Here is a 26,865-nt window from a genome sequence, read left to right on the forward strand (position 1 = left end):
ACACCTCAGGATTTAGGGTTGCGACAGTCAAGGGTTTAAACTGAAAATGTGTTGTGTATGTGAAGGGGTCTTGAGTTTATGGGAGTGGAGGAAATGAATAAGTAACTTGAGGGCAGAGAAAGTATTTGTTTTTCATGAGTATGCCTCTTATTTTCAGCATTGGGTTAGTTCAGAACTTTTTCTGAATTCTTCTTGGGTTTAGCCTCTTAACATTGGTGATTGGACCATAATTTCATAGTCATCCTCAAGCCCAAGAATTAAATTTCACATAAACAAATAGTGTGATACAGGTACTCCTCATTTAACGACCTACCTGTTTAATGATGCCTCGGACTTACGGCCAACTCTCTGACCAGTATACTGTATGTGTATTTTACTTTTTTATTGTTTTTAATGCCTAGTTCTATTTTTAATATACTAAAAATGTTGTAAATGGTGCAAAGGTGACATTAAAACAATATCTAAAGATGGTTGACACAAACTCACCACTAGTACAGTATGCTTGAAATATCAGTATGGGGCAGCTCCTTGGAAAGCTTAGTATATAGCAATTCCCTGCATAGTATGGTTAATGCGTGTCAAAAAACACTGTACTATGCAATACCCTACTGATCAAGGTATTATTATTGTGTGTTAGTGTAATGCATTCCAACAATGTGATTAAATGTGTCGGACTGCAAAAGTCGTTTGCTTAGTACAAATCAATGCACACAACACTCTTGTACCCAAATAACCTGCAACTTGGACCATTTACAAAGTCACACTAAGAGAAAGGAGAGGACGAGACAGTATATATAGGCAAGAAGACAGGGATAGGACAAGAGAGGTAGTAGGAAAGGAAGTGGAGAGTTAGTATTAGTGGAGTCAAAGGCCAAGAAAGAGGAGCACTGCAGGAGAGCTAAGGGCCCACAAGGGGTAGGAACAAAAACATGGAGGGTGGGGAGGGAAGTAAAGAACCAAACACCCAAAGCAGAAGAAAGAAAACCCAAAGAGGAAAAAAAGAAAGGGGAAGAGAGAGGAGAAAAAAAGAATCAGGTTAAGTCACGAGTGTATGCAGTTGTAAATAAAGAAATTACAAAAGATTAGGTTAACATTAGTTTAGTGAACAAGCTTGAGAGGGTGTGTAAAAGAAGAAAGTTGAAAGTGAACATTGATAAGAGTAAGGTGATGGGGATATCGTATGATTAAGTAAAGAAAAATTGGATATTACAATGGAGGGAGGGAGTATGGAAGAAGTGAATGCGTTTATATGTTTGGGAGTAGATTTGTCAGCAGATGGGTTTATGAAGGACGAGGTTAACCATAGAGTTAATGAAGAAAAAAAGGTGAGTGGTGCATTGAGGTATCTGTGGAGAGAGAAAACGTATCCATAGAGGCAAAGAATTGAATGTACAAGAGTATGGAGGTACCAACACTCGTATATGGGTGTGAAGCATGGGTTGGAAATGCTGCAGTAGGGAGGAGGCTGGAGGCAGTGGAGATGTCATGTCTAAGGGCAATGTGTGGCATAAATATTATGCAGAGAATTCGTAGTTTGGAGATTAGGAGGACATGCAGAGCTCCAAAAAGTATTATTGAGAGGAGTGAGGAGGGGTTGTTGAGGTAGTTTGGCCATTTATAGAGGATTGAGCAAAATAGGATGACTTGGACGATGTATAAATCTGTAGTGGGGGGAGGGGGGATAGTGGTCATCTCTGAGGAGGTTGGTGGGACGGGGTAAAGGAGGCTCTGTGGGTGAGGGGCTTGGACTTCCAACAAGCATGCATGAGCATGTTAGATAGGAGTGAATGGAGATGAATGGTTTTTGGGATCTGAGAAGCTGTTGGAGTGTGAGCAGGGTAATACACTGGAGCCTCTACTTACAAGTTTAATCCGTTCCGTGTCCTTGCTCGCATCTAATTTGCTCATTTGCAGAGTCAATTTTCCTCATTTAAATTAATTAATTGAAAATAAATTAATCTGTTCCAGTGGAATTCCAGGCATGACAAAATACTTCAATAATTTATTTATCTATCACAATTCATGTAATATGACATAATAAACAATATTAATAACACAGGAACATGATGTATACACTCGAATGAATACAATACATGTCATTACGTAAGTGGCTAGTGGTGGTGACAGCGGCCATTGTTGTTGTTGGGGTTTATAGGGCCACCACAGCGGCCATTACTGCTCCTGACTACATGTGTAGAGAACCTAGGATAACCCAAAACAGTCAGATGCTGCTGCTTCATGATGTCTGCCACTGCTGCTTCATGTTGTTTGCCACTGCTGCTTGATGTTGTCTGCCACTACTACCTCATGATGTCTGCCACTGCTGCTTCATGTTGTCTGCCACTGCTGCTTCATGTTGTCTGCCACTGCTTCTTCATGTTGTCTGCCATGCTGCTTCATGTTGTCTGCCACTGCTACCTCATGTTATCTGCCACTGCTACCTCATCCTGTCTGCTACTGCTGCTTCATGTTGTCTACTCCCACTTTTGCTAGTGTGTTGAAGAGCTTTCCAGTATGTAAAGGTTGAGGGGCAGTGCCAATCTTACACGTATTGGACGGTGACATCATTTATTTACTCTTCAACATCGCCAAAGAATCAAACATTTCTGCTACTTTGAGCTCAGGTTCAAGGTACTTTTTGCCGTGAAACAAACCAAAATCATATCTATTTCTGTAGTATATCTTCCATTGTATCAGTTGAAACCAAAAAAAAAAACGAGAATACAACCATAAAAACCATACGAAAATATACCGCAAAGGGGAGGCTAATGGCTGAGAAGTGAACTCCGTTATTTATGGTCTGATTTCTTTCATTTTTGGTGTATATTAAGAGGCATCTTTCCATCATACATGCTCAAGTTCCAATAAGATAGTCAAGCAAACAACTGAGATCCAGTTCCCCTCAACAGCGTCAAGGAACCTTCCTTGAGGCCCGCTCGCATCTGGAAATTTCGGTAGCATCTGGAAGCAAAAAATCAACCGAGCTACTGCTTTTATCTGGAGAATCTCGCATGTGGATGCACTCATAAGTAGAGGTTCCACTGTATTTTGTGAAGGAATTCAGGGAAATGATTGGCTGTACTTGAGACCTGGAAATGGGGAGTACAATGCCAGCACTTAAAGGAGGGGTTTGGGATATTGGCAGTTTGGAAGGATGTCTAAGCTGTTGTATCTGAGCGCCTCTGCAAAGACAGTGATTTATGTGTGAGTGATGGTGAAAGTTTTGAATGATGAATTGTTTTCTTTTCTTTTTGGGTTTTTCTTTCTTTTGGGTCACCCTGCCTCAGTGGGAAACAGCTGACGTGTTAAAAAAAAATATGGACTGTATGAGACTACACAAGTTTACCGCTGCGAGTCTGGAGTGATACTGATGTCTGCATCGCACTGGTCCAGTACATAGCACCAATCCAATATTGATGCATAATGCAGTTAAATATAATTTCAATTATTAAGTTTATTAAATTTATAAACCATATTACGTATATCAAAACCCATACCATTCAAAACTGTACTATGCAAGGTATTACTGTTGTGTATAGATTCTCTTACAGAATAATAAAATGCTTTAGAAAAAAATTTGTTTGATAAAATTTAAATTTTGTATGTCCAACCTCAAATATCGAACTTTCTTCGTTCCAGACGGCTGTTCGAGTGCCATTACCGAATGAATTTATTCCCATCAGGAATAATGTAAATTAGATTAGTTCATTTCAGACCCTCAAAAATACACTTATAAAAGCACTTACAAAAATACACTTAAACAATTGGTTGAGTTGGGAGCAGTTCGATATTTGAGGTTCCACTGTATGTGAAATCATTTAAATCCATGGTTTCACATATTCAGGAGGGCTCCACATATTTGCCACCCTCTTTTTGGCATTCCACATCTTTAGTGGTTTTCAATTAAGCCATCGTTCATTATATTCAATGCTTTTTCCGCTTTACCACTGTTTTCATGCAGTAGTTATGTAAGGGAAGGATGACTGGTGCCATATTTTAAGATAAACATTGTATGTACTGTGTATTTATTTTACTATTGTGTCTGTTTTTTTATGCCTAGCTGTATTGAGCACTTAACCCTTTCACTGTTGGTCCCATAATATTACGTCTTGCAAGCCAGTGTCGGTCCTGTAATATTGTGCCAAAATTCTAGCAGCTTCAGATCTGATGGGAGAAAGTTCATAGGCCTACATGTGAGACAATGGGTCTGTGTGCTCAGTGTATGCAGTATAAAAATATCTGGAAGGCCATAGTGCATTGTGGGAGTGCCAATTCAGTATGCAGTGTTCACCATGCCTAGCGGTAAGGAATACCTTACTCCCTCGTGAATTGGGGCTCTTCTCGTCCCAAGTGATAGTTGTAACACAGATGGAAGTGTCAGTGAAGATGAATTTCATGGTTGGGAGGAGTTTGTGACCAAAAGCAATGCCCCGGATACCAGAAATAGTGTTGAAAACCTTCCACCTCTGGTGCTGGGCCATCTTGTTCATGTTCAATTGTACCAGGGTGAAAGAGGAAACTCATATTTTCCCATGTCCATGACTCAGATGCGAGCAGTGGTCATGATAGTGATAGTGATTGTGATTTCCAAGCTCTTGATTACTTTCCAGTAGTGACAATGAAGGGGCATATTCTCCAGTGAAGCATCAAATTATATGAGACTACATGTGTTCTGGTAGTGTGCCATATGCTATTCCAGGGGAATGGAGTACATTGTGTGACCCTACACCAGGAATAGATAGTGAAAAGGGAAGACAGTGTGGGTGGTGGGGAAGACAGCGTGGGTGGTAGAAAAGACAAGGTGAGTGGTGGGGAAGACACCATGGGGAAGGCGATGTGATTGGTGGGGAAGGTGGTGTGAGTGGTGGGGAAGGCAGTGTGGGTGGTGGGGAAGATGGTGTGGGTGGTGGAGAAGAAGGTGTGGGTGATGGGGAAGATGGTGTGGGTGGTAGGGAAGACAGGGTGGGTAGTGGGGAAGACGGGGTGGGTGGTGGGGAAGACAGTATGGGTAATGAGTGATGTTACAGTTGGGATGGATAATATACGTGCAGCAGCAGGTGGTGATGGCGGTGCAATGCTTCATGTGGCACCAGCGGCACCCCAGGTTGGTAGCCATGCTGTTGACTCAGCACATCCACAACAAAGGCCACCCTCAACCACCCACACCCCACAACAACCTGCACAGCCACAACCACCTGTCAGTACCCAGTACCCACCAGCAGACTTCATCTGGGATTGGTAGCAGGGTGCCAATTATATTCCCAATCCCTATCACTGGTGAACTCAAAGTGGAATATGGCCATCTTGTACACTTGGGAACAGTGCCACTGATCTACAGTATTTTTAATATTCTTTAATAAACCTCTGATGGAAATTATTGTCAGGGAAAGTAACACATACATCGATTATACCATGGCAAACAATTATTTCACCAAGATCATGCCTGCATCAGTGGAAGGAAACAACTGGCTATAAAGCTGTTTGTACCTTGTGATTGCTATAATGATCTTGTATTGGATATAATTGTGTACACTGGAAGTAATACATTGAAAGATAACAGGAAGTTATTGGGTATCTCTGTGCACACAAGACAATACGCCCACAAAAACGAAGAGACACTTGTTTTATGCATGAAGAGTGTAAAACAGCAGTGTGCATAACACCATGCTGCAGCGCTTCCAGGAACGTGTCCAGTGACTCTGTATATGTATATATATTATAGAACAGTAGTGATAGACAACTTTTTTAATTGTTGGTTTGTGTAAACAAGTTTTATAAACAATATAATAACAATATTTGTGCGATTATTGTGTTGGATACAATGAGTGGATATATATATACAGGAAGGCCCCGCTTTACGGCGTTTCACTTTACGGCGTTCCGCTAATACGGACATTTCAAATTATGACCAAAACTCGCTATACAGCTCCCCCCACCTGACTTTCTAATACGGTCACCGTGCCCCACCCTGTTTGTTTACATTCTCCATGAGCTCAGTAAGCACTAAGTCTCTCCATTTTGTCTGGAAACTCCAAAATTTCAAATGTTTTTAAAAGTTATTTCATATTTTATATATACTCTGATAATTATACTTATGTATACCTGTACCTAAATAAACTTACATACTGTGCTGGCATGCAGGTACACATTAAAATTGGTAAGTGTCTTATGTCTCCAGACGTCATATTAGTAATGATAATAATAATCATCGAGTCATTTAAATGTCGTGTATTACGTTAATATACACATTTTCATTAATCCATCCATGATATTTTTTTCAAAATTATATAATAAACACGATGCATAACATATAAATAAGATAAATACACCCCACAGTAGAATAAATAAACATAAATGTGAGATGTGGTAGCAGACGACTTGCACAAGTGACGCCATATTAGAAATGATAATAACAATACTCACCGAGTCTCATTAAATGTCGTATATTACGTTAATATACACATTTTCATTAATCCATCCATGATATTTTTTTTAAATTATATAATAAACACGATACATTACATAAAAAGATGATAAATACACCCCACAATAGAATAAATAAACATAAATATAAGATGTGGGAGCCAGATAACTTGTACAAGTGACGGCAAGAATAACATTTTCTCTAATCTAACATAAGAGAAAATGTGTTACTGGGGGTAACTGTAGAAAATTATTCCTTTCGTATGTATGTAAGTAAGTTTATTCAGGTATACACAAATACAGTTACATAGATTATCATACATAACAACATACGTGTAGAGAACCAAGGATAACCCAAAAAAGTCAGTGTGACTTATTTCCATTGCCTTCACTCAGAGCTTCATTTCTTCTCAAAATGATGTTACATGAGAATGGGAGTGTTCTTCTTTATTAATTCTACCGTATCAATGTAGAGACAACCTGTACACAATGTAACTTGTACACAAACCAGATGTGTACACTTCGTTTGTTTACAAAACTTACCTTCGCCTGGTTTGTTTACATAACTCTGCGCCTGCCCCCTCTCATGTACTCATTCTTTCTCTCTCTCATTTATTCGTTTTATCTCATTTACTTACTCCTGACCCTACATTAAGACTACAAATATTTTAAGGTAAGTAATGAGTGAACTGTATATACATTTTATCGCTCTGGGATGCTTAAATATCATAGAATAGTATGTGTGGGTGGGGTGGCCTGGTAAGGTAGCCTGGCTATTACCATATGTACCACACTTGATTTCTTACAATAAATACTACTTGTCTCACCCTAGATTAAGACTATAAATATTTTAAGGTAAGTAATGAGTGCACTATGTGTGTATTGTACTTTTTTATTGTTTTTTGATGCCTGGTTCTATTGCTAACTTAATATATGTTAGTGTAAACTTGTTATCTAGTGTTTGTATGCATTTATAAGTGGAAAAAAAGGGTGTTCCACTTTACGGCGATTTCCGCTTTACGGCGGTAGCCTGGAACCTAACCTGCCGTATAAGTGGGGCCCTCCTGTATATATATATATATATATTTTTTTTTTTTTTTCAACAAGTCGGCCGTCTCCCACCGAGGCAGGGTGACCCAAAAAAGAAAGAAAATCCCCAAAAAGAAAATACTTTCATCATCATTCAACACTTTCACCACACTCGCACATTATCACTGTTTTTGCAGAGGTGCTCAGAATACAACAGTCTAGAAGCATACACATATAAAGATACACAACATATCCCTCCAAACTGCCAATATCCCAAACCCCTCCTTTAAAGTGCAGGCATTGTACTTCCCATTTCCAGGACTCAAGTCCGACTATATGAAAATAACCGGTTTCCCTGAATCCCTTCACTAAATATTACCCTGCTCACACTCCAACAGATCGTCAGGTCCCAAGTACCATTCGTCTCCATTCACTCCTATCTAACACGCTCACGCACGCTTGCTGGAAGTCCAAGCCCCTTACCCACAAAACCTCCTTTACCCCCTCTCTCCAACCCTTTCGAGGACGACCCCTACCCCGCCTTCCTTCCCCTATAGATTTATATGCTTTCCATGTCATTCTACTGTGATCCATTCTCTCTAAATGACCAAACCACCTCAACAACCCCTCCTCTGCCCTCTGACTAATACTTTTATTAACTCCACACCTTCTCCTAATTTCCACACTCCGAATTTTCTGCATAATATTTACACCACACATTGCCCTTAAACAGGACATCTCCACTGCCTCCAACCGTCTCCTCGCTGCTGCATTTACCACCCAAGCTTCACACCCATATAAGAGTGTTGGTACTACTATACTTTCATACATACCCTTCTTTGCCTCCATAGATAACGTTTTTTGACTCCACATATACCTCAACGCACCACTCACCTTTTTTCCCTCATCAATTCTATGATTAACCTCATCCTTCATAAATCCATCCGCCGACACGTCAACTCCCAAGTATCTGAAAACATTCACTTCTTCCATACTCCTCCTCCCCAATTTGATATCCAATTTTTCTTTATCCAAATCATTTGACACCCTCATCACCTTACTCTTTTCTATGTTCACTTTCAACTTTCTACCTTTACACACATTCCCAAACTCATCCACTAACCTTTGCAATTTTTCTTTAGAATCTCCCATAAGCACAGTATCATCAGCAAACAATAACTGTGTCAATTCCCATTTTGAATTTGATTCCCCATAATTTAATCCCACCCCTCTCCCAAACACCCTAGCATTTACTTCCTTTACAACCCCATCTATAAATATATTAAACAACCATTGTGACATTACACATCCCTGTCTAAGACCTACTTTTACCGGGAAGTAGTCTCCCTCTCTTCTACACACCCTAACCTGAGCCTCACTATCCTCATAAAAACTCTTTACAGCATTTAATAACTTACCACCTATTCCATATACTTGCAACATCTGCCACATTGCTCGTGTATCCACTCTATCATATGCCTTTTCTAAATCTATAAATGCAATAAAAACTTCCCTATCTTTATCTAAATACTGTTCACATATATGCTTCAATGTAAACACCTGATCTACACATCCCCTACCCACTCTAAAACCTCCTTGCTCATCCGCAATCCTACATTCTGTCTTACCTCTAATTCTTTCAATTATAACCCTACCGTACACTTTTCCTGGTATACTCAGTAAGCTTATTCCTCTATAATTTTTACAGTCTCTTTTGTCCCCTTTCCCTTTATATAAAGGGACTATACATGCTCTCTGCCAATCCCTAGGTACCTTCCCCTCTTTCATACATTTATTAAACAAAAGTACCAACCACTCCAACACTATATCCCCCCCTGCTTTTAACATTTCTGTCATGATCCCATCAGTTCCAGCTGCTTTACCCCCTTTCATTTTACGTAATGCCTCACGTACGTACCTCCCCCACACTTACATTCTGCTCTTCTTCACTCCTAAAAGATGGTATACCTCCCTGACCAGTGCATGAAATTACTGCCTCTGTTTCTTCCTTAACATTTAAAAGTTCCTCAAAATATTCTCGCCATCTACCCAATACCTCCATCTCCCCATCTACTAACTCCCCTACTCTGTTTTTAACTGACAAATCCATATTTTCCCTAGGCTTTCTTAACTTGTTTAACTCACTCCAAAATTTTTTCTTATTTTCATTAAAATTTCTTGACAGTGCCTCTCCCACTCTATCATCTGCTCTCCTTTTGCACTCTCTCACGACTCTCTTTACCTTTCTTTTACTCTCCATATACTCTGCTCTTCTTATAACACTTCTGCTTTGTAAAAACCTCTCATAAGCTACCTTTTTCTCTTTTATCACACCCTTTACTTCATCATTCCACCAATCACTCCTCTTTCCTCCTGCCCCCACCCTCCTATAACCACAAACTTCTGCCCCACATTCTAATACTGCATTTTTAAAACTATTCCAACCCTCTTCAACCCCCCCACTACTCATCTTTGCACTAGCCCACCTTTCTGCCAATAGTCGCTTATATCTCACCCGAACTTCCTCCTCCCTTAGTTTATACACTTTCACCTCCCTCTTACTTGTTGTTGCCACCTTCCTCTTTTCCCATCTACCTCTTACTCTAACTGTAGCTACAACTAAATAATGATCCGATATATCAGTTGCCCCTCTATAAACATGTACATCCTGGAGCCTACCCATCAACCTTTTATCCACCAATACATAATCTAATAAACTACTTTCATTACGTGCTACATCATACCTTGTATATTTATTTATCCTCTTTTTCATAAAATATGTATTACTTATTACCAAATTTCTTTCTACACATAGCTCAATTAAAGGCTCCCTATTTACATTTACCCCTGGCACCCCAAATTTACCTACTACTCCTTCCATAACATTTTTACCCACTTTAGCATTGAAATCCCCAACCACCATTACTCTCACACTTGATTCAAAACTCCCCACGCATTCACTCAACATTTCCCAAAATCTCTCTCTCTCCTCTACACTTCTCTCTTCTCCAGGTGCATACACGCTTATTATAACCCACTTTTCACATCCAATCTTTATTTTACTCCACATAATCCTTGAATTAATACATTTATAGTCCCTCTTTTCCTGCCATATATATATATGTTTATATATATATATATATATATATATATATATATATATATATATATTTTTTTTTTTTTTTTTTTTTTTTTCATCAAACCAGCCGTATCCCACCGAGGCAGGGTGGCCCAGAAAGAAAAACAAAAGTTTATCTTTTTAAATTTAGTAATTTATACAGGAGAAGGGGTTACCAGCCCCTTGCTCCTGGCATTTTAGTCGCCTCTTACAACATGCATGGCTTACGGAGGAAGAATTCTGTTCCACTTCCCCATGGAGGTAAGAGGAAATGAACAAGAACAAGATCTAGAAAGAAAATAGAAGAAAACCCAGAGGGGTGTGTATATATATGCTTGTACATGTATGTGTAGTGTGACCTAAGTGCAAGTAGAGGTAGCAAGACATACCTGAAATCTTGCATTTTCACGAGACAGAAAAAATTACACCAGCAATCCTACCATCATGTAAAACAATTACAGGCTTTCGTTTTACACTCACTTGGCAGGACGGTAGTACCTCCCTGGGCGGTTGCTGTCTACCAACCTACTACCTAGGGTATATATATATATATATATATTTATTCATAGAATTGATGAGGGAAAAAAGGTGAGTGGTGCGTTGAGGTATATGTGGAGTCAAAAAACGTTATCTATGGAGGCAAAGAAGGGAATGTATGAAAGTATAGTAGTACCAACACTCTTATATGGGTGTGAAGCTTGGGTGGTAAATGCAGCAGCGAGGAGACGGTTGGAGGCAGCGGAGATGTCCTGTTTAAGGGCAATGTGTGGTGTAAATATTATGCAGAAAATTCGGAGTGTGGAAATTAGGAGAAGGTGTGGAGTTAATAAAAGTATTAGTCAGAGGGCAGAAGAGGGGTTGTTGAGGTGGTTTGGTCATTTAGAGAGAATGGATCACAGTAGAATGACATGGAAAGCATATAAATCTATAGGGGAAGGAAGGCGGGGTAGGGGTCGTCCTCGAAAGGGTTGGAGAGAGGGGGTAAAGGAGGTTTTGTGGGTAAGGGGCTTGGACTTCCAGCAAGCGTGCGTGAGCGTGTTAGATAGGAGTGAATGGAGACGAATGGTACTTGGGACCTGACGATCTGTTGGAGTGTGAGCAGGGTAATATTTAGTGAAGGGATTCAGGGAAACCGGTTATTTTCATATAGTTGGACTTGAGTCCTGGAAATGGGAAGTACAATGCCTGCACTTTAAAGGAGGGGTTTGGGATATTGGCAGTTTGGAGGGATATGTTGTGTATCTTTATATGTTTAAGCTTCTAGACTGTTGTATTCTGAGCACCTCTGCAAAAACAGTGATAATGTGCGAGTGTGGTGAAAGTGTTGAATGATGATGAAAGTATTTTCTTTTTGGGGATTTTCTTTCTTTTTTGGGTCACCCTGCCTCGGTGGGAGACGGCCGACTTTTTTAAAAAAAAAAAAAAAAAAAAAAAAAAATTATTTTACTCCACATAATCCTTGAATTAATACATTTATAGTCCCTCTTTTCCTGCCATATATATATATGTTTATATATATATATATATATATATATATATATATATATATATATATATATATATATCTTTATATATATATATTTATATACACACACACACACACACACACACACACACACACACACACACACACACACACACACACACACACACACACACACACACACACACACAAACAAAAATACAAAATGCATTATATTGGTCTCACATTCCACAAAAGTTTCTTGAAAAAATAAAATATTAGAAAAGAAAAGAAAAAATAGAATAAAAGAAAAAATAACATTACCGAGTAAGGGGCAGTCACCGATGTTGCTGTCAGCAGTTCACTTTCTGCCAACTTCATGCCTCTGTATCTTGGTAAATACTGATCGCCGTTCTTTTTCTTTTGTAGCACTCAGAAAATTATTCCTAAAATTTTGGTAAGATTTTTTTTTTTTTTTTTTTGACACAGCAAGTTTGTGAGCAGAGTCTCAACCGTGGAAGGCTTAACATATGATTGTGTAAACAAGTTATCAGGGATTTTAGATGAATTCCGTGTTGAAAAAACGCTCTTTCCCACCAAAGATTTTTGCTAATCGCCGGAGGTCGGGAACCTAACAATTGTGAAAACTGGGCCCCTCCTGTATATAGCTATTGAAGTTTAATTTAAAACTAATCTCAACTTTTAAACTCATCTTAATGTATATAATATTTATTAATGAAAATTGTCTAGTTTGAAAATGACTAAAGTCACATTTTCTCCATCTTTACCTCAACACTAGGTAGTAGGTTGGTAGACAGCAACCACCCAGGGAAGTACTACCGTCCTGCCAGATGACTGTGAAACAGAAACCTGTAACTGTTTTGCATGATGGTAGGATTGCTGGTGTCTTTCTCTGTCTCATAAACACACTAGATAACAGGGATATCTTGCTACTCCAACTTACACTTTGGTCACACTTCACAGACATGCACATGCATATATATATACATACATCTAGGTTTTTCTCCTTTTTCTACATAGCTCTTGTTCTTCTTTATTTCTTCTATTGTCCATGGGGAAGTGGAAAAGAATCTTTCCTCCGTAAGCCATGCGTGTCGTATGAAGCGACTAAAATGCCGGGAGCAATGGGCTAGTAACCCCTTCTCCTGTAGACATTTACTAAAAAAGAGAAGAAGAAAAACTTTATAAAACTGGGATGCTTGAATGTGCATGGATGTAGTGCAGATGACAAGAAACAGATGATTGCTGATGTTATGAATGAAAAGAAGTTGGATGTCCTGGCCCTAAGCGAAACAAAGCTGAAGGGGGTAGGGGAGTTTCGGTGGGGGGAAACAAATGGGATTAAATCTGGAGTATCTGAGAGAGTTAGAGCAAAGGAAGGGGTAGCAGTAATGTTGAATGATCAGTTATGGAAGGAGAAAAGAGAATATGAATGTGTAAATGCAAGAATTATGTGGATTAAAGTAAAGGTTGGATGCGAGAAGTGGGTCATAATAAGCGTGTATGCACCTGGAGAAGAGAGGAATGCAGAGGAGAGAGAGAGATTTTGGGAGATGTTAAGTGAATGTATAGGAGCCTTTGAACCAAGTGAGAGAGTAATTGTGGTAGGGGACCTGAATGCTAAAGTAGAGAAACTTTTAGAGAGGGTGTGGTAGGTAAGTTTGGGGTGCCAGGTGTAAATGATAATGGGAGCCCTTTGATTGAACTTTGTATAGAAAGGGGTTTAGTTATAGGTAATACATATTTTAAGAAAAAGAGGATAAATAAGTATACAAGATATGATGTAGGGCAAAATGACAGTAGTTTGTTGGATTATGTATTGGTAGATAAAAGACTGTTGAGTAGACTTCAGGATGTACATGTTTATAGAGGGGCCACAGATATATCAGATCACTTTCTAGTTGTAGCTACACTGAGAGTAAAAGGTAGATGGGATACAAGGAGAATAGAAGCATCAGGGAAGAGAGAGGTGAAGGTTTATAAACTAAAAGAGGAGGCAGCTAGGGAAAGATATAAACAGCTATTGGAGGATAGATGGGCTAATGAGAGCATAGGCAATGGGGTCGAAGAGGTATGGGGTAGGTTTAAAAATGTAGTGTTAGAGTGTTCAGGAGAAGTTTGTGGTTACAGGAAAGTGGGTGCGGGAGGGAAGAGGAGCGATTGGTGGAATGATGATGTAAAGAGAGTAGTAAGGAAGAAAAAGTTAGCATATGAGAAGTTTTTACAAAGAAGTGATGCAAGGAGGGAAGAGTATATGGAGAAAAAGAGAGAGGTTAAGAGAGTGGTGAAGCAATGTAAAAAGAGAGCAAATGAGAGAGTGGGTGAGATGTTATCAACAAATTTTGTTGAAAATAAGAAAAAGTTTTGGAGTGAGATTAACAAGTTAAGGAAGCCTAGAGAACAAATGGATTTGTCAGTTAAAAATAGGAGGGGAGAGTTATTAAATGGAGAGTTAGAGGTATTGGGAAGATGGAGGGAATATTTTGAGGAATTGTTAAATGTTGATGAAGATAAGGAAGCTGTGATTTCGTGTATAGGGCAAGGAGGAATAACATCTTGTAGGAGTGAGGAAGAGCCAATTGTGAGTATGGGGAAAGTTCGTGAGGCAGTAGGTAAAATGAAAGGGGGTAAGGCAGCCGGGATTGATGGGATAAAGATAGAAATGTTAAAAGCAGGTGGGGATATAGTTTCAGAGTGGTTGGTGCAATTATTTAATAAATGTATGGAAGAGGGTAAGGTACCTAGGGATTGGCAGAGAGCATGCATAGTTCCTTTGTATAAAGGCAAAGGGAACAAAAGAGAGTGCAAAAATTATAGGGGGATAAGTCTGTTGAGTATACTTGGTAAAGTGTATGGTAGAGTTATTATTGAAAGAATTAAAAGTAAGACTGAGAATAGGATAGCAGATGAACAAGGAGGCTTTAGGAAAGGTAGGGGGTGTGTGGACCAGGTGTTTACAGTGAAACATATAAGTGAACAGTATTTAGATAAGGCTAAAGAGGTCTGTAGGTAGTAGGTTGGTAGACAGCAACCACCCAGGGAAGTACTACCGTCCTGCCAGATGACTGTGAAACAAAAACCTGTAACTGTTTTGCATGATGGTAGGATTGCTGGTTTCTTTTTCTGTCTCATAAACACGCTAGATAACAGGGATATCTTGCTACTCCTACTTACACTTTGGTCACACTTCACAGACACGCACATGCATATATATATACATACATCTAGGTTTTTCTCCTTTTTCTAAATAGCTCTTGTTGTTCTTTATTTCTTCTATAGTCCATGGGGAAGTGGAAGAGAATCTTTCCTCCGTAAGCCATGCGTGTCGTATGAGGCGACTAAAATGCCGGGAGCAATGGGCTAGTAACCCCTTCTCCTGTAGACATTTACTAAAAAAGAGAAGAAGAAAAACTTTATAAAACTGGGATGCTTAAATGTGCGTGGATGTAGTGCGGATGACAAGAAACAGATGATTGCTGATGTTATGAATGAAAAGAAGTTGGATGTCCTGGCCCTAAGCGAAACAAAGCTGAAGGGGGTAGGAGAGTTTCAGTGGAAGGAAGGCGGGGTAGGGGTCGGCCTAGGAAAGGTTGGAGGGAGGGGGTAAAGGAGGTTTTGTGTGCGAGGGGCTTGGACTTCCAGCAGGCATGCGTGAGCGTGTTTGATAGGAGTGAATGGAGACAAATGGTTTTTAATACTTGACGTGCTGTTGGAGTGTGAGCAAAGTAACATTTATGAAGGGATTCAGGGAAACCGGCAGGCCGGACTTGAGTCCTGGAGATGGGAAGTACAGTGCCTGCCCTCTGAAGGAGGGGTGTTAATGTTGCAATTTAAAAACTGTAGTGTAAAGCACCCTTCTGGCAAGACAATGATGGAGTGACTGATGGTGAAAGTTTTTCTTTTTCGGGCCACCCTGCCTTGGTGGGAATCGGCCAGTGTGATAATAAAAATAAAAAATAATAATAAAGAGGTCTTTGTGGCATTTATGGATTTGGAAAAGGCGTATGACAGGGTGGATAGGGGGGCAATGTGGCAGATGTTGCAGGTGTATGGTGTAGGAGGTAGGTTACTGAAAGCAGTGAAGAGTTTTTACGAGGATAGTGAGGCTCAAGTTAGAGTACATAGGAAAGAGGGAAATTATTTCCCAGTAAAAGTAGGCCTTAGACAAGGATGTGTGATGTCACCGTGGTTGTTTAATATATTTATACATGGGGTTGTAAGAGAAGTAAATGCGAGGGTCTTGACAAGAGGCGTGGAGTTAAAAGATAAAGAATCACACATAAAGTGGGAGTTGTCACAGTTGCTCTTTGCTGATGACACTGTGCTCTTGGGAGATTCTGAAGAGAAGTTGCAGAGATTGGTGGATGAATTTGGTAGGGTGTGCAAAAGAAGAAAATTAAAAGTGAATACAGGAAAGAGTAAGGTTATGAGGATAACAAAAATGTTAGGTGATGAAAGATTGGATATCAGATTGGAGGGAGAGAGTATGGAGGATGTGAATGTATTCAGATATTTGGGAGTGGACGTGTCAGCGGATGGGTCTATGAAGGATGAGGTGAATCATAGAATTGATGAGGGGAAAAGGGTGAGTGGTGCACTTAGGAGTCTGTGGAGACAAAGAACTTTGTCCTTGGAGGCAAAGAGGGGAATGTATGAGAGTATAGTTTTACCAACACTCTTATATGGGTGTGAAGCATGGGTGATGAATGTTGCAGCGAGGAGAAGGCTGGAGGCAGTGGAGATGTCCTGTCTGAGGGCAATGTGTGGTGTGAATATAATGCAGAGAATTCGTAGTTTGGAAGTTAGGAGGAGGTGCGGGATTACCAAAACTGTTGTCCAGATGGCTGAGGAAGGGTTGTTGAGGTGGTTCGGACATGTAGAGAGAATGGAGCGAAACAGAATGACTTCAATAGTGTATCAGTCTGTAGTGGAAGGAAGGCGGGGTAGGGGTCGGCCTAGGAAAGGTTGGAGGGAGGGGGTAAAGGAGGTTTTGTGTGCGAGGGGCTTGGACTTCCAGCAGGCGTGCGTGAGCGTGTTTGGTAGGAGTGAATGGAGACGAATGGTTTTTAATACTTGACGTGCTGTTGGAGTGTGAGCAAAGTATCATTTATGAAGGGGTTCAGGGAAACCGGCAGGCCGGACTTGAGTCCTGGAGATGGGAAGTACAGTGCCTGCACTCTGAAGGAGGGGTGTTAATGTTGCAGTTTAAAAACTGTAGTGTAAAGCACCCTTCTGGCAAGACAGTGATGGAGTGAATGATGGTGAAAGTTTTTCTTTTTCAGGCCACCCTGCCTTGGTGGGAATCGGCCAGTGTGATAATAAAAAATAATTAAGTAGTTTTGAATCTGTTCTTTTTTTATTAATCCCAATTTGCACTCTATTTATAGATATTTTCTTTTATCAGTGGTACCCAAGAATGCTATTTGTTAGCCTTGGGTTACCGAGTCTCTACTGCGATCTGCTTTGTTGTAATAGGACAATGTTGTGGAGGCTTTGTATTTTTGGTTAAAAATACTGACTTGTTTGTCAATTTCCTTATCATTAGTAAACTCTCTGTGCCTCTGATATATTTGATGAGTACTGAGAACTTTCTTACTCCCAGAGCCAAGCTTTGGGCTACTCTCGTCTGGTACTTGCCTGGTCATCCAGGCTCTAGCTGCTGGCTGCCATCAGGCAGATTTGGAGAACATGACAGGGCACTGAGGACCAAAGCAAATCTACTGGTCACAGGAGATGCTATAATTTACTGGGCTTTCTTGGATTAAGTAAAACATTGAAGTTAGCTTTAGACTCAACATCACTTACTGCTATAAGAGAGCTATATGATTTAGATTTAGGGATTTCATTTCCTCTAGAAATTTTTTTTTATTTTTTTTTTTATTTTCTGAAGGTAATGTCACCAAAAGTATGAAATTTGATGGAAAATTTATGGAATTATGTAGGTGCAAAATTATCAGTCTGAGCTCAGTTTATGCATCAGCAATTTTTCCCACATTAGAGTATTGTTTTAAGTCATTTTCAATGCTCCATTCAATCAAGAGGCAAACTACTGCATCACTGGTTGGCTAAGACACCCCCCCCCTTCCACACACACACACCAACAGTGGTGATAGTAGTGGGAGGTACAATGCCTGCACTCTTGAGGAGGGGCTATAGATGTTTACTGTTTGGAGAGACACATAAATGCCTCTGGCAAGACAGTGTTTTTTGACAGTGTGGGTGATGATGAAAGTGTTTCTTTTTCAGGGCACCCTTCCTTGGTGGTAAATGACCAGTGTGTTTTAAAAAACTAATAATACAGTGGACCCCCGGTTAACGATATTTTTTCACTCCAGAAGTATGTTCAGGTGCCAGTACTGACCAAATTTGTTCCCATAAGGAATATTGTGAAGTAGATTAGTCCATTTCAGACCCCCAAACATACACGTACAAACGCACTTACATAAATACACTTACATAATTGGTCGCATTCGTAGGTGATCGTTATGCGGGGGTCCACTGTAATTATTTCTGCAAGTACATGATATATCTACTGTTTTACAGACCTAGCTGACAGCATTGGCATACTACTGTATATAATAAACCCCTGGTTATACAGAGCATTTTAGGCAACTTAGGTTAATCTTGTTCATGCATATCATATCTCAAAATCTTCATTGCAACTCAAAACTAAATTCCTCTATGAGGGTAAATTGTAACTCAAAATTATTGTAATTTCAAGCTCTTCATAATTCAAGGGATCACTGTACTATGTTAGTCAACAGTACTATACTATACAGTAGAGTACTGTATTAGGTATACAGTACAATATATATTAGGCATACAAAACAATGTTTGGTATGTAATACAGTAGTTTTATTTTTTAACATTATTCTGTTTTAAGACACTGACAATTTTATTAATTTATTATATTGAGGGTCTACTGATAATACACAATAGTGAGGTGCTAATCTTTGTTGTAAACGTGATCATTTTTAACCTTAGTCTTGTCTTTGGTAATACTGTAAGCTTTAGCTCACAAAAAAAAAGTTAAAAAATCCTATTACTTTTTATTATCATTCTTGTGCTTCTTTTTGTATATAGACAGTGCTATAAGTTGAGATGTTGTGAGTGAGTATTGTGCTTTATGTTTCAGGCTGTTGGTCAGGCAACAGCAGCAGCAGCAGCAGCAGCAGCAGCAGCACCTGGTGACTCTCCACCGTCTCCTGTAGCAGCAACTCCCTCTAAGCCAAGTCAGGTGGTACATCCTCAGCCATCCTCGGTGCCGACAGAACCACTTGCATCACCCACCTACCTTCCCCCACCAGAGTCCACAATTGATCTGGATGGAACTTTTTCGTGGTCTGTTTCATATCTTGATGACCCCAACTTTAGAGCTGTGCCTGTGAGCTGTTTCAGACATGTAAGTTGGTTTATAATGTATTCATGAAGCAGCTTCTTGCTCTGATCATTTTCTTGTAGAAGAGAGTGAGTTTTATTATTGCTAGAATTTTTGTTTTATTTACTACACCAGCTGTCTTCCACTACGGTAGGGTTAGAAATATTTCGTCTCTTTCTTCTACATTCTGACAAGTTTTTTCTAGTGAACATGACAAGGAACTTGAAAGTTCACCTTATCTTAACATGTCTTTATTGTAGTTAGCGTGACAAGGAACTTCCAGATGACCTTAATATGCTTTTGTTCTAGTAAGCATCATAAGGAACTTCTAGATTGCCTTAACATGTCTTTGAACACATTTTCTTACCCTTGTGCCCAGTTGGCTCCTTTTTTTCAACAAGTCGGCCATCTCCCACCTAGGCAGAGTGACCCAAAAAGAAAGAAAATCCTCAAAACAAAAATACTTTCATCTTTCAACACTTTCACCTCACTCATACATAATCACTATTTTTGCAGAGGTGCCCAGATACAACAGTTGAGAAGCATATATAAAGATACAGTATAAAAAATGACCTGAAATAATATAATGAACTCTATGCAGAATACAATATCAGGGCCCCAGTTATATGTATACCGTCCTATTACACATCCCTCCAAACTGCCAATATCCCAGACCCCTCCTTTAAAGTGCAGGCATTGTACTTCACATTTCCAGTCCAGCTATATAAAAATAACCGGTTTCCCTGAATCCTTTCACTAAATATTACTCTGCTCTCACTCCAAAAGCTTGTCAGGTCACAAAAACCATTTGTCTCCATTCACTCTTATCTAACACGCTCACGCATGCTGGAAGTCCAAGCCCTCGCCCACTAAACCTCCTTTACCCCCTCCCTCCAACCTTTTCGAGGATGACCCCTACCCTGCTTTCCTTTCCCTACAGATTTGTATGCTCTCCATGTCATTTTACTCTGATCCATTCTCTCTAAATGACCAAACCACCTCAACAACCCCTCTTCAGCCCTCTGACTAATACTTTTATTAACTCCACATCTCCTAATTTCCGCACTCTGAATTCTCTACATAATATTTACACTACACATTGCCTTTAGACGGGACATCTCCACTGCCCTCCAACTGCTTCCTTGCTGCAGCATTTACAACCCAAGCTTCACACCCACTGTACTTTCATACATTCCCTTCTTTGCCTCCATAGATAATGTTTTTTGTCTCCACATATACCTCAACATACCACTAACCTTTTTTCCTTTATCAATTCTATGGTTAACCTCATCCTTCATAAACCTGTCCGCTGACACGTCAGCTCCCAAATATCTGAACACTTTCACTTCTTCCATACTCCCTCTCTCCAATGTGATATCAAATTTTTCTTTATCTAAATTATTTGATAATCATCACATTACTCTTATATATGTTCACTTTCAACATTTTACCTTTACACACACTCCCAAACTCGTCCACTAACTTTTGCAGCTTTTCTTTAGAATCTCCCATAAGCACAGTATCATCACCAAAAAGTAACTGTGTCAACTCCCATTTTGTTCTTGATTCCTCATAATTTAATCCCACCCCTCTCCCCAACACCTTAGCATTTACCTCCTTCACAACTCCATCTGTAAATATATTGCACAACCATGGTGACATTACACATCCCTGTCTAAGACCTACTTTTACCAGGAAGTAGTCTCCCTCTTTCCTACACACCCTAACGTGAGCCTCACTATCCTCATAAAAACTCTTTACAGCATTTAGTAACTTATTACCTATTCCATGCACTTGCAACATCTGCCACATCACTCCCCTATCCACTGTATCATATGCCTTTTCTAAATTCATAAATGCAATGAAAACTTCCCTACCTTTATCTAAATACTGTTCACATACAGTTGTCCCTCGTTTTTCATATGGCTCAAAATTCGTAATTTTCGGAAATTGTAACGTTCTTTTTGGCAAAACATTGACTCGCGAATCGTTGTTTGACTCGCAAATAGTCGTTCGTCTCGGATGCGTATACAGTGGACCCCCCGCATACCGTTGGCCTTACATAACGTTAAATCCGCATACCGATACATTTTATCGCTAAGATTTTGCCTCGCATACCGCTAAAAAACCCGCTCAACGCTGTTCGTCCAAGACACGTCTATGTGAGGCCTGAGCCAGCCTCACATGTTCCGCCGGTGGCATTGTTTACAAGCCAGCCTCCGCGGTAACATCCAAGCATAAAATCGTAACATTTCGTATTATTACAGTGTTTTTGGTGACCATGGGCCCCAAGAAAGCTTCTAGTGCCAACCCTGTGGTAAAAAGGGTGAGAAATATTATCGAAATACTGTGGTACCATGGTCAACTGCTGATGCTGCTGCTGCTGTAGCACTGTCAGCTGCTGCTGCTGCTGTAGCACCGTCAGCTGCTGCTGCTGCTGCTGTACCACCGTCAGCTGCTGCTGCTGCTGTTGTAGTACTGTCTGCTGCTGCTGTAGCATTGCTGCTGCTGTAGCACTGTCAGCTGCTGGTGCTGCTGTAGCACTGTCAGCTGCTGGTGCTGCTGTAGCACTGTCAGCTGCTGCTGCTGCTGCTGTACCACTGTCAGCTGCTGCTGCTGCTGCTGCTGCTGCTGTAGTACCGTCTGCTGCTGCTGTAGCATCGTCTGCTGCTGCTGTAGCACTGTCAGCTGCTGCTGCTGTAGCACTGTCAGCTGCTGCTGCTGTAGCACCGTTGTTGGTGTGGCTTATTGAGAATACCAAGAAACAATTAACCCCAGAGGGTTAGCCACCCAGGATAACCCAAAAAAGTGTGTCATCGAAGACTGTCTAACTTATTTCCATTGGGGTCCTTAATCTTGTCTCCCAGGATGCAACCCACACCAGTCGACTAACACCCAGGTGAACAGGGAAAAACGCCTGGAACTAGTGCTCATATTGGAGAATTTAAAGCCAGCAAAGGTTGGTTTGAGAGATTTAAGAATCGCTGTTGCTGAATCAGTCAGCTGTTGCTAGATCAGTCAGCTGTTGCTGGATCAGTCAGCTGTTGCTGGATCAGTCGGCTGTTGCTGGACCAGTCAGCTGTTGCTGGATCAGTCAGCTGTTGCTGGATCAGTCAGCTGTTGCTGGATCAGTCAGCTGTTGCTGGATCAGTCAGCTGTTGCTGGATCAGTCAGCTGTTGCTGGACCAGTCAGCTGTTGCTGGACCAGTCAGTTGTTGCTGGACCAGTCAGCTGTTGCTGGACCAGTCAGCTGTTGCTGGACCAGTCAGCTGTTGCTGGACCAGTCAGCTGCTGCTGCACCACGGTCAGCTGCTGTTGCTTCATCAGCTCCTTGTCCGAGCGATCCCATCTTTCTTTTCAACAGCCTGACATGAGCAGAGACTGTCAACAAAAAGAAAGTACCAGCAGGAAGGAGAATGCCTACATCATGCAAAAGTCACTTGGTGAGCCATGCTACTTAACTTATGGTCAACCTGGTGAGTGACAAGCCACTCAACATGTCCAATCAAGAACTTTTTGTTGACAGTCTCTGCTCATGTCAGGCTGTTGAAAAGAAAGATGGGATCGCTCGGACAAGGAGCGGTTGGTTTCAAAAGTATCAGCCAACCTGGCTGCCTCCAATGCAGAAAAGACATGGTCCTGCAGAAAGACTCAAACCTCTGGTCCCACAGACTCCAGCAGGTTATACACCAATATTAGCTGAACCAACTCGTCAATACTTGGCAGGGACGCTGTATGAACCAAAGACACCCAATGCTGTTCAGGCCACCTCAAGGCTTGAGCCTGGTTTTCGAAAGTTTCGAAAATGCTAAGTCTGGCCCACATACACATCAAAGTGTTCCAAGACCAGTACTAGAGGGCTTCTTCTGTTCAGGCTCAGCCTCAATGAAACGAGGAACCAGCTGTACTGCTTTTTGCAAACTAAAATCATTTACAACTTGAGAAAACTGCCTCCTTTCTTTTTCCCTATCAAATTCTTCCTTGGCATATGCCCGTTGCTCCCTAGTCTGCTCAAGATCGATTTTCGCCAACTCAAGTGCCAACGAAGCCGATTCACCTTCAGACAACCCTGTCACATGAGACTGATGGTTTTGCTCAGGTGATATAACTTTTCCCTCCTGCAAGAACCTCAGGGTTTTATTCCTGGCTCCCGTAGGGGGAGGAGTCTGATATGCCATCTCCTCTTCTCGAAGTTTGACACTCATAAGAGGATGAAGCTGCACAGCTGTGAGAGAGCATTCGTAATCAATGCCAATGGAACGAGCAATTTGCCAGCAATGCTGTAGAGAAAACTTAGGCAAGTTTAATAAAGTGTATTCAGACACTAGCCGTCTGACTCGTCTAGGTGGCATTTAACCCCAACATTAACACGCTATTTGCAATACACTCTCAGTTACGCACTGTACGACTGCAGAATACTCACACAATAGCAAGACTGCCACGCAACAAAGCCAGATGCAGAATACGCACATACAATAGCAAGGATGACATTAGCAAAGCTGATACAAAGTTAACATGCAAAACAACAAGCTATCTATGATCACATAACAGCAGGCCCGACAAGCAAAAATTCCTGAAGTATTGGCAAAGCTGACACAATGCCAGATAGCCAGCTATTTAAATCATGCCAGAAGGCCACCAACATCATAGTTCAATTGACCCCAGACCAAAATGTCCCCACCCTGCACTTCACTTCCCACAGTTTCCGTAAATCCATTCATAAATGTTACCTTGCCCACACTCCAACACCACATCAAATTGTATAATCTACTTGCATCCACTCCTGTCTAATATGGGTCATACAAACCTGGTAGATGTCCAACTCCTAGAACACAGAATCTCCTTTACCCCCTCTGTCTAACCTTTTCTGGTATGACTCCTACCACTCCTTCCCTCCACCCTTTATTTATATGCCCCTTGTAATAATACCATTTTTCTCCAGCTTCTCTGAATGTTCAAATCAACTAAGTTGCAGGAATTGCTCTGAGAGAGTAGAGGGATTAGTACCAAATTTGCACATGAAAATCATTCCCTGTGTAAGCAAAAAATTCGGTAGGTGGTGCAACATCCCCCCATTGAAAAGCAGGGGGACCATGAGTACATTAGGGAGATAGTCAGTGTCATGGGTTAAGACTATTCAACTCCCTCCCAGCATGCATAAGGAGGATTACCAATAAACCCCTGGCTGTTTTCAAGAATGTACTGGACAGGCATCTAAAGCCAGTACCTGACCAGCCAGGCTGTGGTTCATATGTCTGTTTACATGTAACCAGCAGTAACAGCTTGGTTGATGAGGCCCTGATCTACCGCAAGGCCTGGCCACAGATCAGGCCATGGGGGCGTTGACCCCTGAAACCCTCTTCAGGTATACTCCAGATAATACCCCCTCCTCAGCCCTCTGAATAATACATTTGGTTACTCCCGACTCTGAATTCTCTGCATACTATTAGTGCCTGATGTTGCCTTGAAGTTCCAGCCGCCTCCTCCTTACTGCAACATTCGCAGCCCATGCTTCACACCCATATTAATTGGTACCACAATAATCTGATACTTCTACCTATTTGCATTCATGTATACAAGTTCTTTGTCTGCACAGATATGTTAATGTTAATGCACTACCCTCCTTTTTTCCTTAAATCATTTTTGTGCAAAAATCTATTGAAGCTAAAAGTATGTGAAATTACCACTCTGTTCAGATCTTGTAACTGATTTATTCGACTTCCATTTATGCTGTACTGTCAAAAATGTTTTGTATTTTCAATATACATTGGGACCTTAGTTTTCGTATGCCCTAGTTGGAGACAATTCTTGGAGAAAATTCTCTGTAAAATGTATTTTTTGTTAATATTTTTGGGTGTTTGGAATGGATTAATTGGTTCCATTCCAGACACCCAAAAATATTAACAAAAACGACATTTTATAGAGGACTTTCTCCAAGAATTGTCTCCAACTAGGGCATATGAAAACTGAGGTTCCATTGTATGCAGTTTACCCAGCCAGCTACTTGAAGTGATGTACCATAAGTTAATTCCTTTTTATTGTTTACTTTGGCAAATGTCTTCAGGATACACTGATATTCTTTTGTATTTTCGAGTGTAAAAGATTATCTTCATATCCCCATTCTTCCTAATTTTTTTTTTGTTGCATATAATAATTGTGTACCAGGTGAATGTTCTGAGACAAAACTGCAGTAAAACACATGTAATAGACTGAGAGTTGATGTTGGAGGTATATTTACATACTTTTTGACTTTGACGTTGGGGGTATGTTTACATGTTTGAAAATCAGTATGGAGGTATGCTTGCATGTCTGCTAAGATTTGATGTGATGCACTTGCTACTTGACAGAGTGTTGATCTGGTGAAATGGTTGCTTATTACAAGAGAGAGTTAATGTGAGATATGCTTTTTTATTTCAAGAATGTATTGTAGATACTTTGAAACATAGCATGTCATGCATAATGTTAAATAGGTAATAGAGTTTATAGTGTTACATGGAACTTTGCTTCCCTGCAGGCACCCATGTCTGAGTGCTGGGAGCAGATGAGTGCTGGGATGAAGGTGGAGGTGGCGTGTGGGGAAGAAGGTGTTACAAAGGATGCATTTTGGGTGGCTACTGTGGTCACTATTTCAGGTGAGATTTCAATATTCTTGTGGAGAAATGTAAATGCCAGTGTTACTATTCCAGCATTGAGTTCCAAGAGGTTATTTGTTTTATACCTTTTATGGGTCATCCATGTGTATACAAAATCTTTTAACATGGTACAGTAGAGGACACTGAAAAAGTACAGGAAGACATAAACAGGGTTTTCCAATGGTCAGTGGAAAACAACATAATGTTCAATGGTGATAAGTTCCAGCTGCTTAGGTATGGAAAGAATGAAGAACTCAAAAGGAGCACTATATACAAAACTCAAGAGGGTCACCAGATAGAACGTAAGGAACACGTAAAAGACCTAGGAATAATTATGTCAGCGGACCTTTCTTTTAAAGACCATAACAAGACAAAGATAACGACAGCCAGGAAGATGACTGGGTGGGTATTGAGAACTTTCAAAACAAGGGAAACAATGCCGATGGTGACACTCTTCAAATTGCTAGTGCTCCCTCACTTAGAATATTGCTCAGTGCTGACGGCCCCGTCCAGGGCAGGAGAAATATCGGAGCTGGAACAAATAGTACAGAGATCGTTTACGGCTCACATTGAGCCAGTAAAGCACCTAAACTACTGGGAATGCCTGCAAGTCTTGAACATGTACTCATTGGAGCGGAGGAGAGAGAGGTACATGATAATATATACCTGGAAGGTACTCGAGGGCTTGGTCCCAAATCTGCACACTGCCGTAACAGCATACTGGAGTGAGAGATATGGAAGTGTAAAATAAACGCAGTGAGGAGCAGGGGTGCGGTGGGGACAATAAGGGAACACTGTATCA

At 40.6% G+C, this 26,865-nt stretch overlaps 1 protein-coding gene across 4 annotated transcripts in view; it reads left to right on the forward strand.

The window, feature by feature from the left end:
- LOC128703005 (MBT domain-containing protein 1) overlaps positions 1-26,865 on the forward strand; it is a 275,010-nt gene that overhangs the window by 61,403 nt on the left and 186,742 nt on the right. For all 4 annotated transcript variants that reach the window (XM_070099937.1, XM_070099938.1, XM_070099940.1 and 1 more), the window contains 2 exons: positions 19,189-19,455; positions 25,946-26,063. In XM_070099937.1, coding sequence (XP_069956038.1) covers positions 19,189-19,455; positions 25,946-26,063 — 385 coding nt within the window. The remainder of the gene's footprint in view (positions 1-19,188; positions 19,456-25,945; positions 26,064-26,865) is intronic.

Source organism: Cherax quadricarinatus, chromosome 70 (assembly GCF_038502225.1).
Source record: "Cherax quadricarinatus isolate ZL_2023a chromosome 70, ASM3850222v1, whole genome shotgun sequence".
NCBI lineage: Eukaryota > Metazoa > Arthropoda > Malacostraca > Decapoda > Parastacidae > Cherax > Cherax quadricarinatus.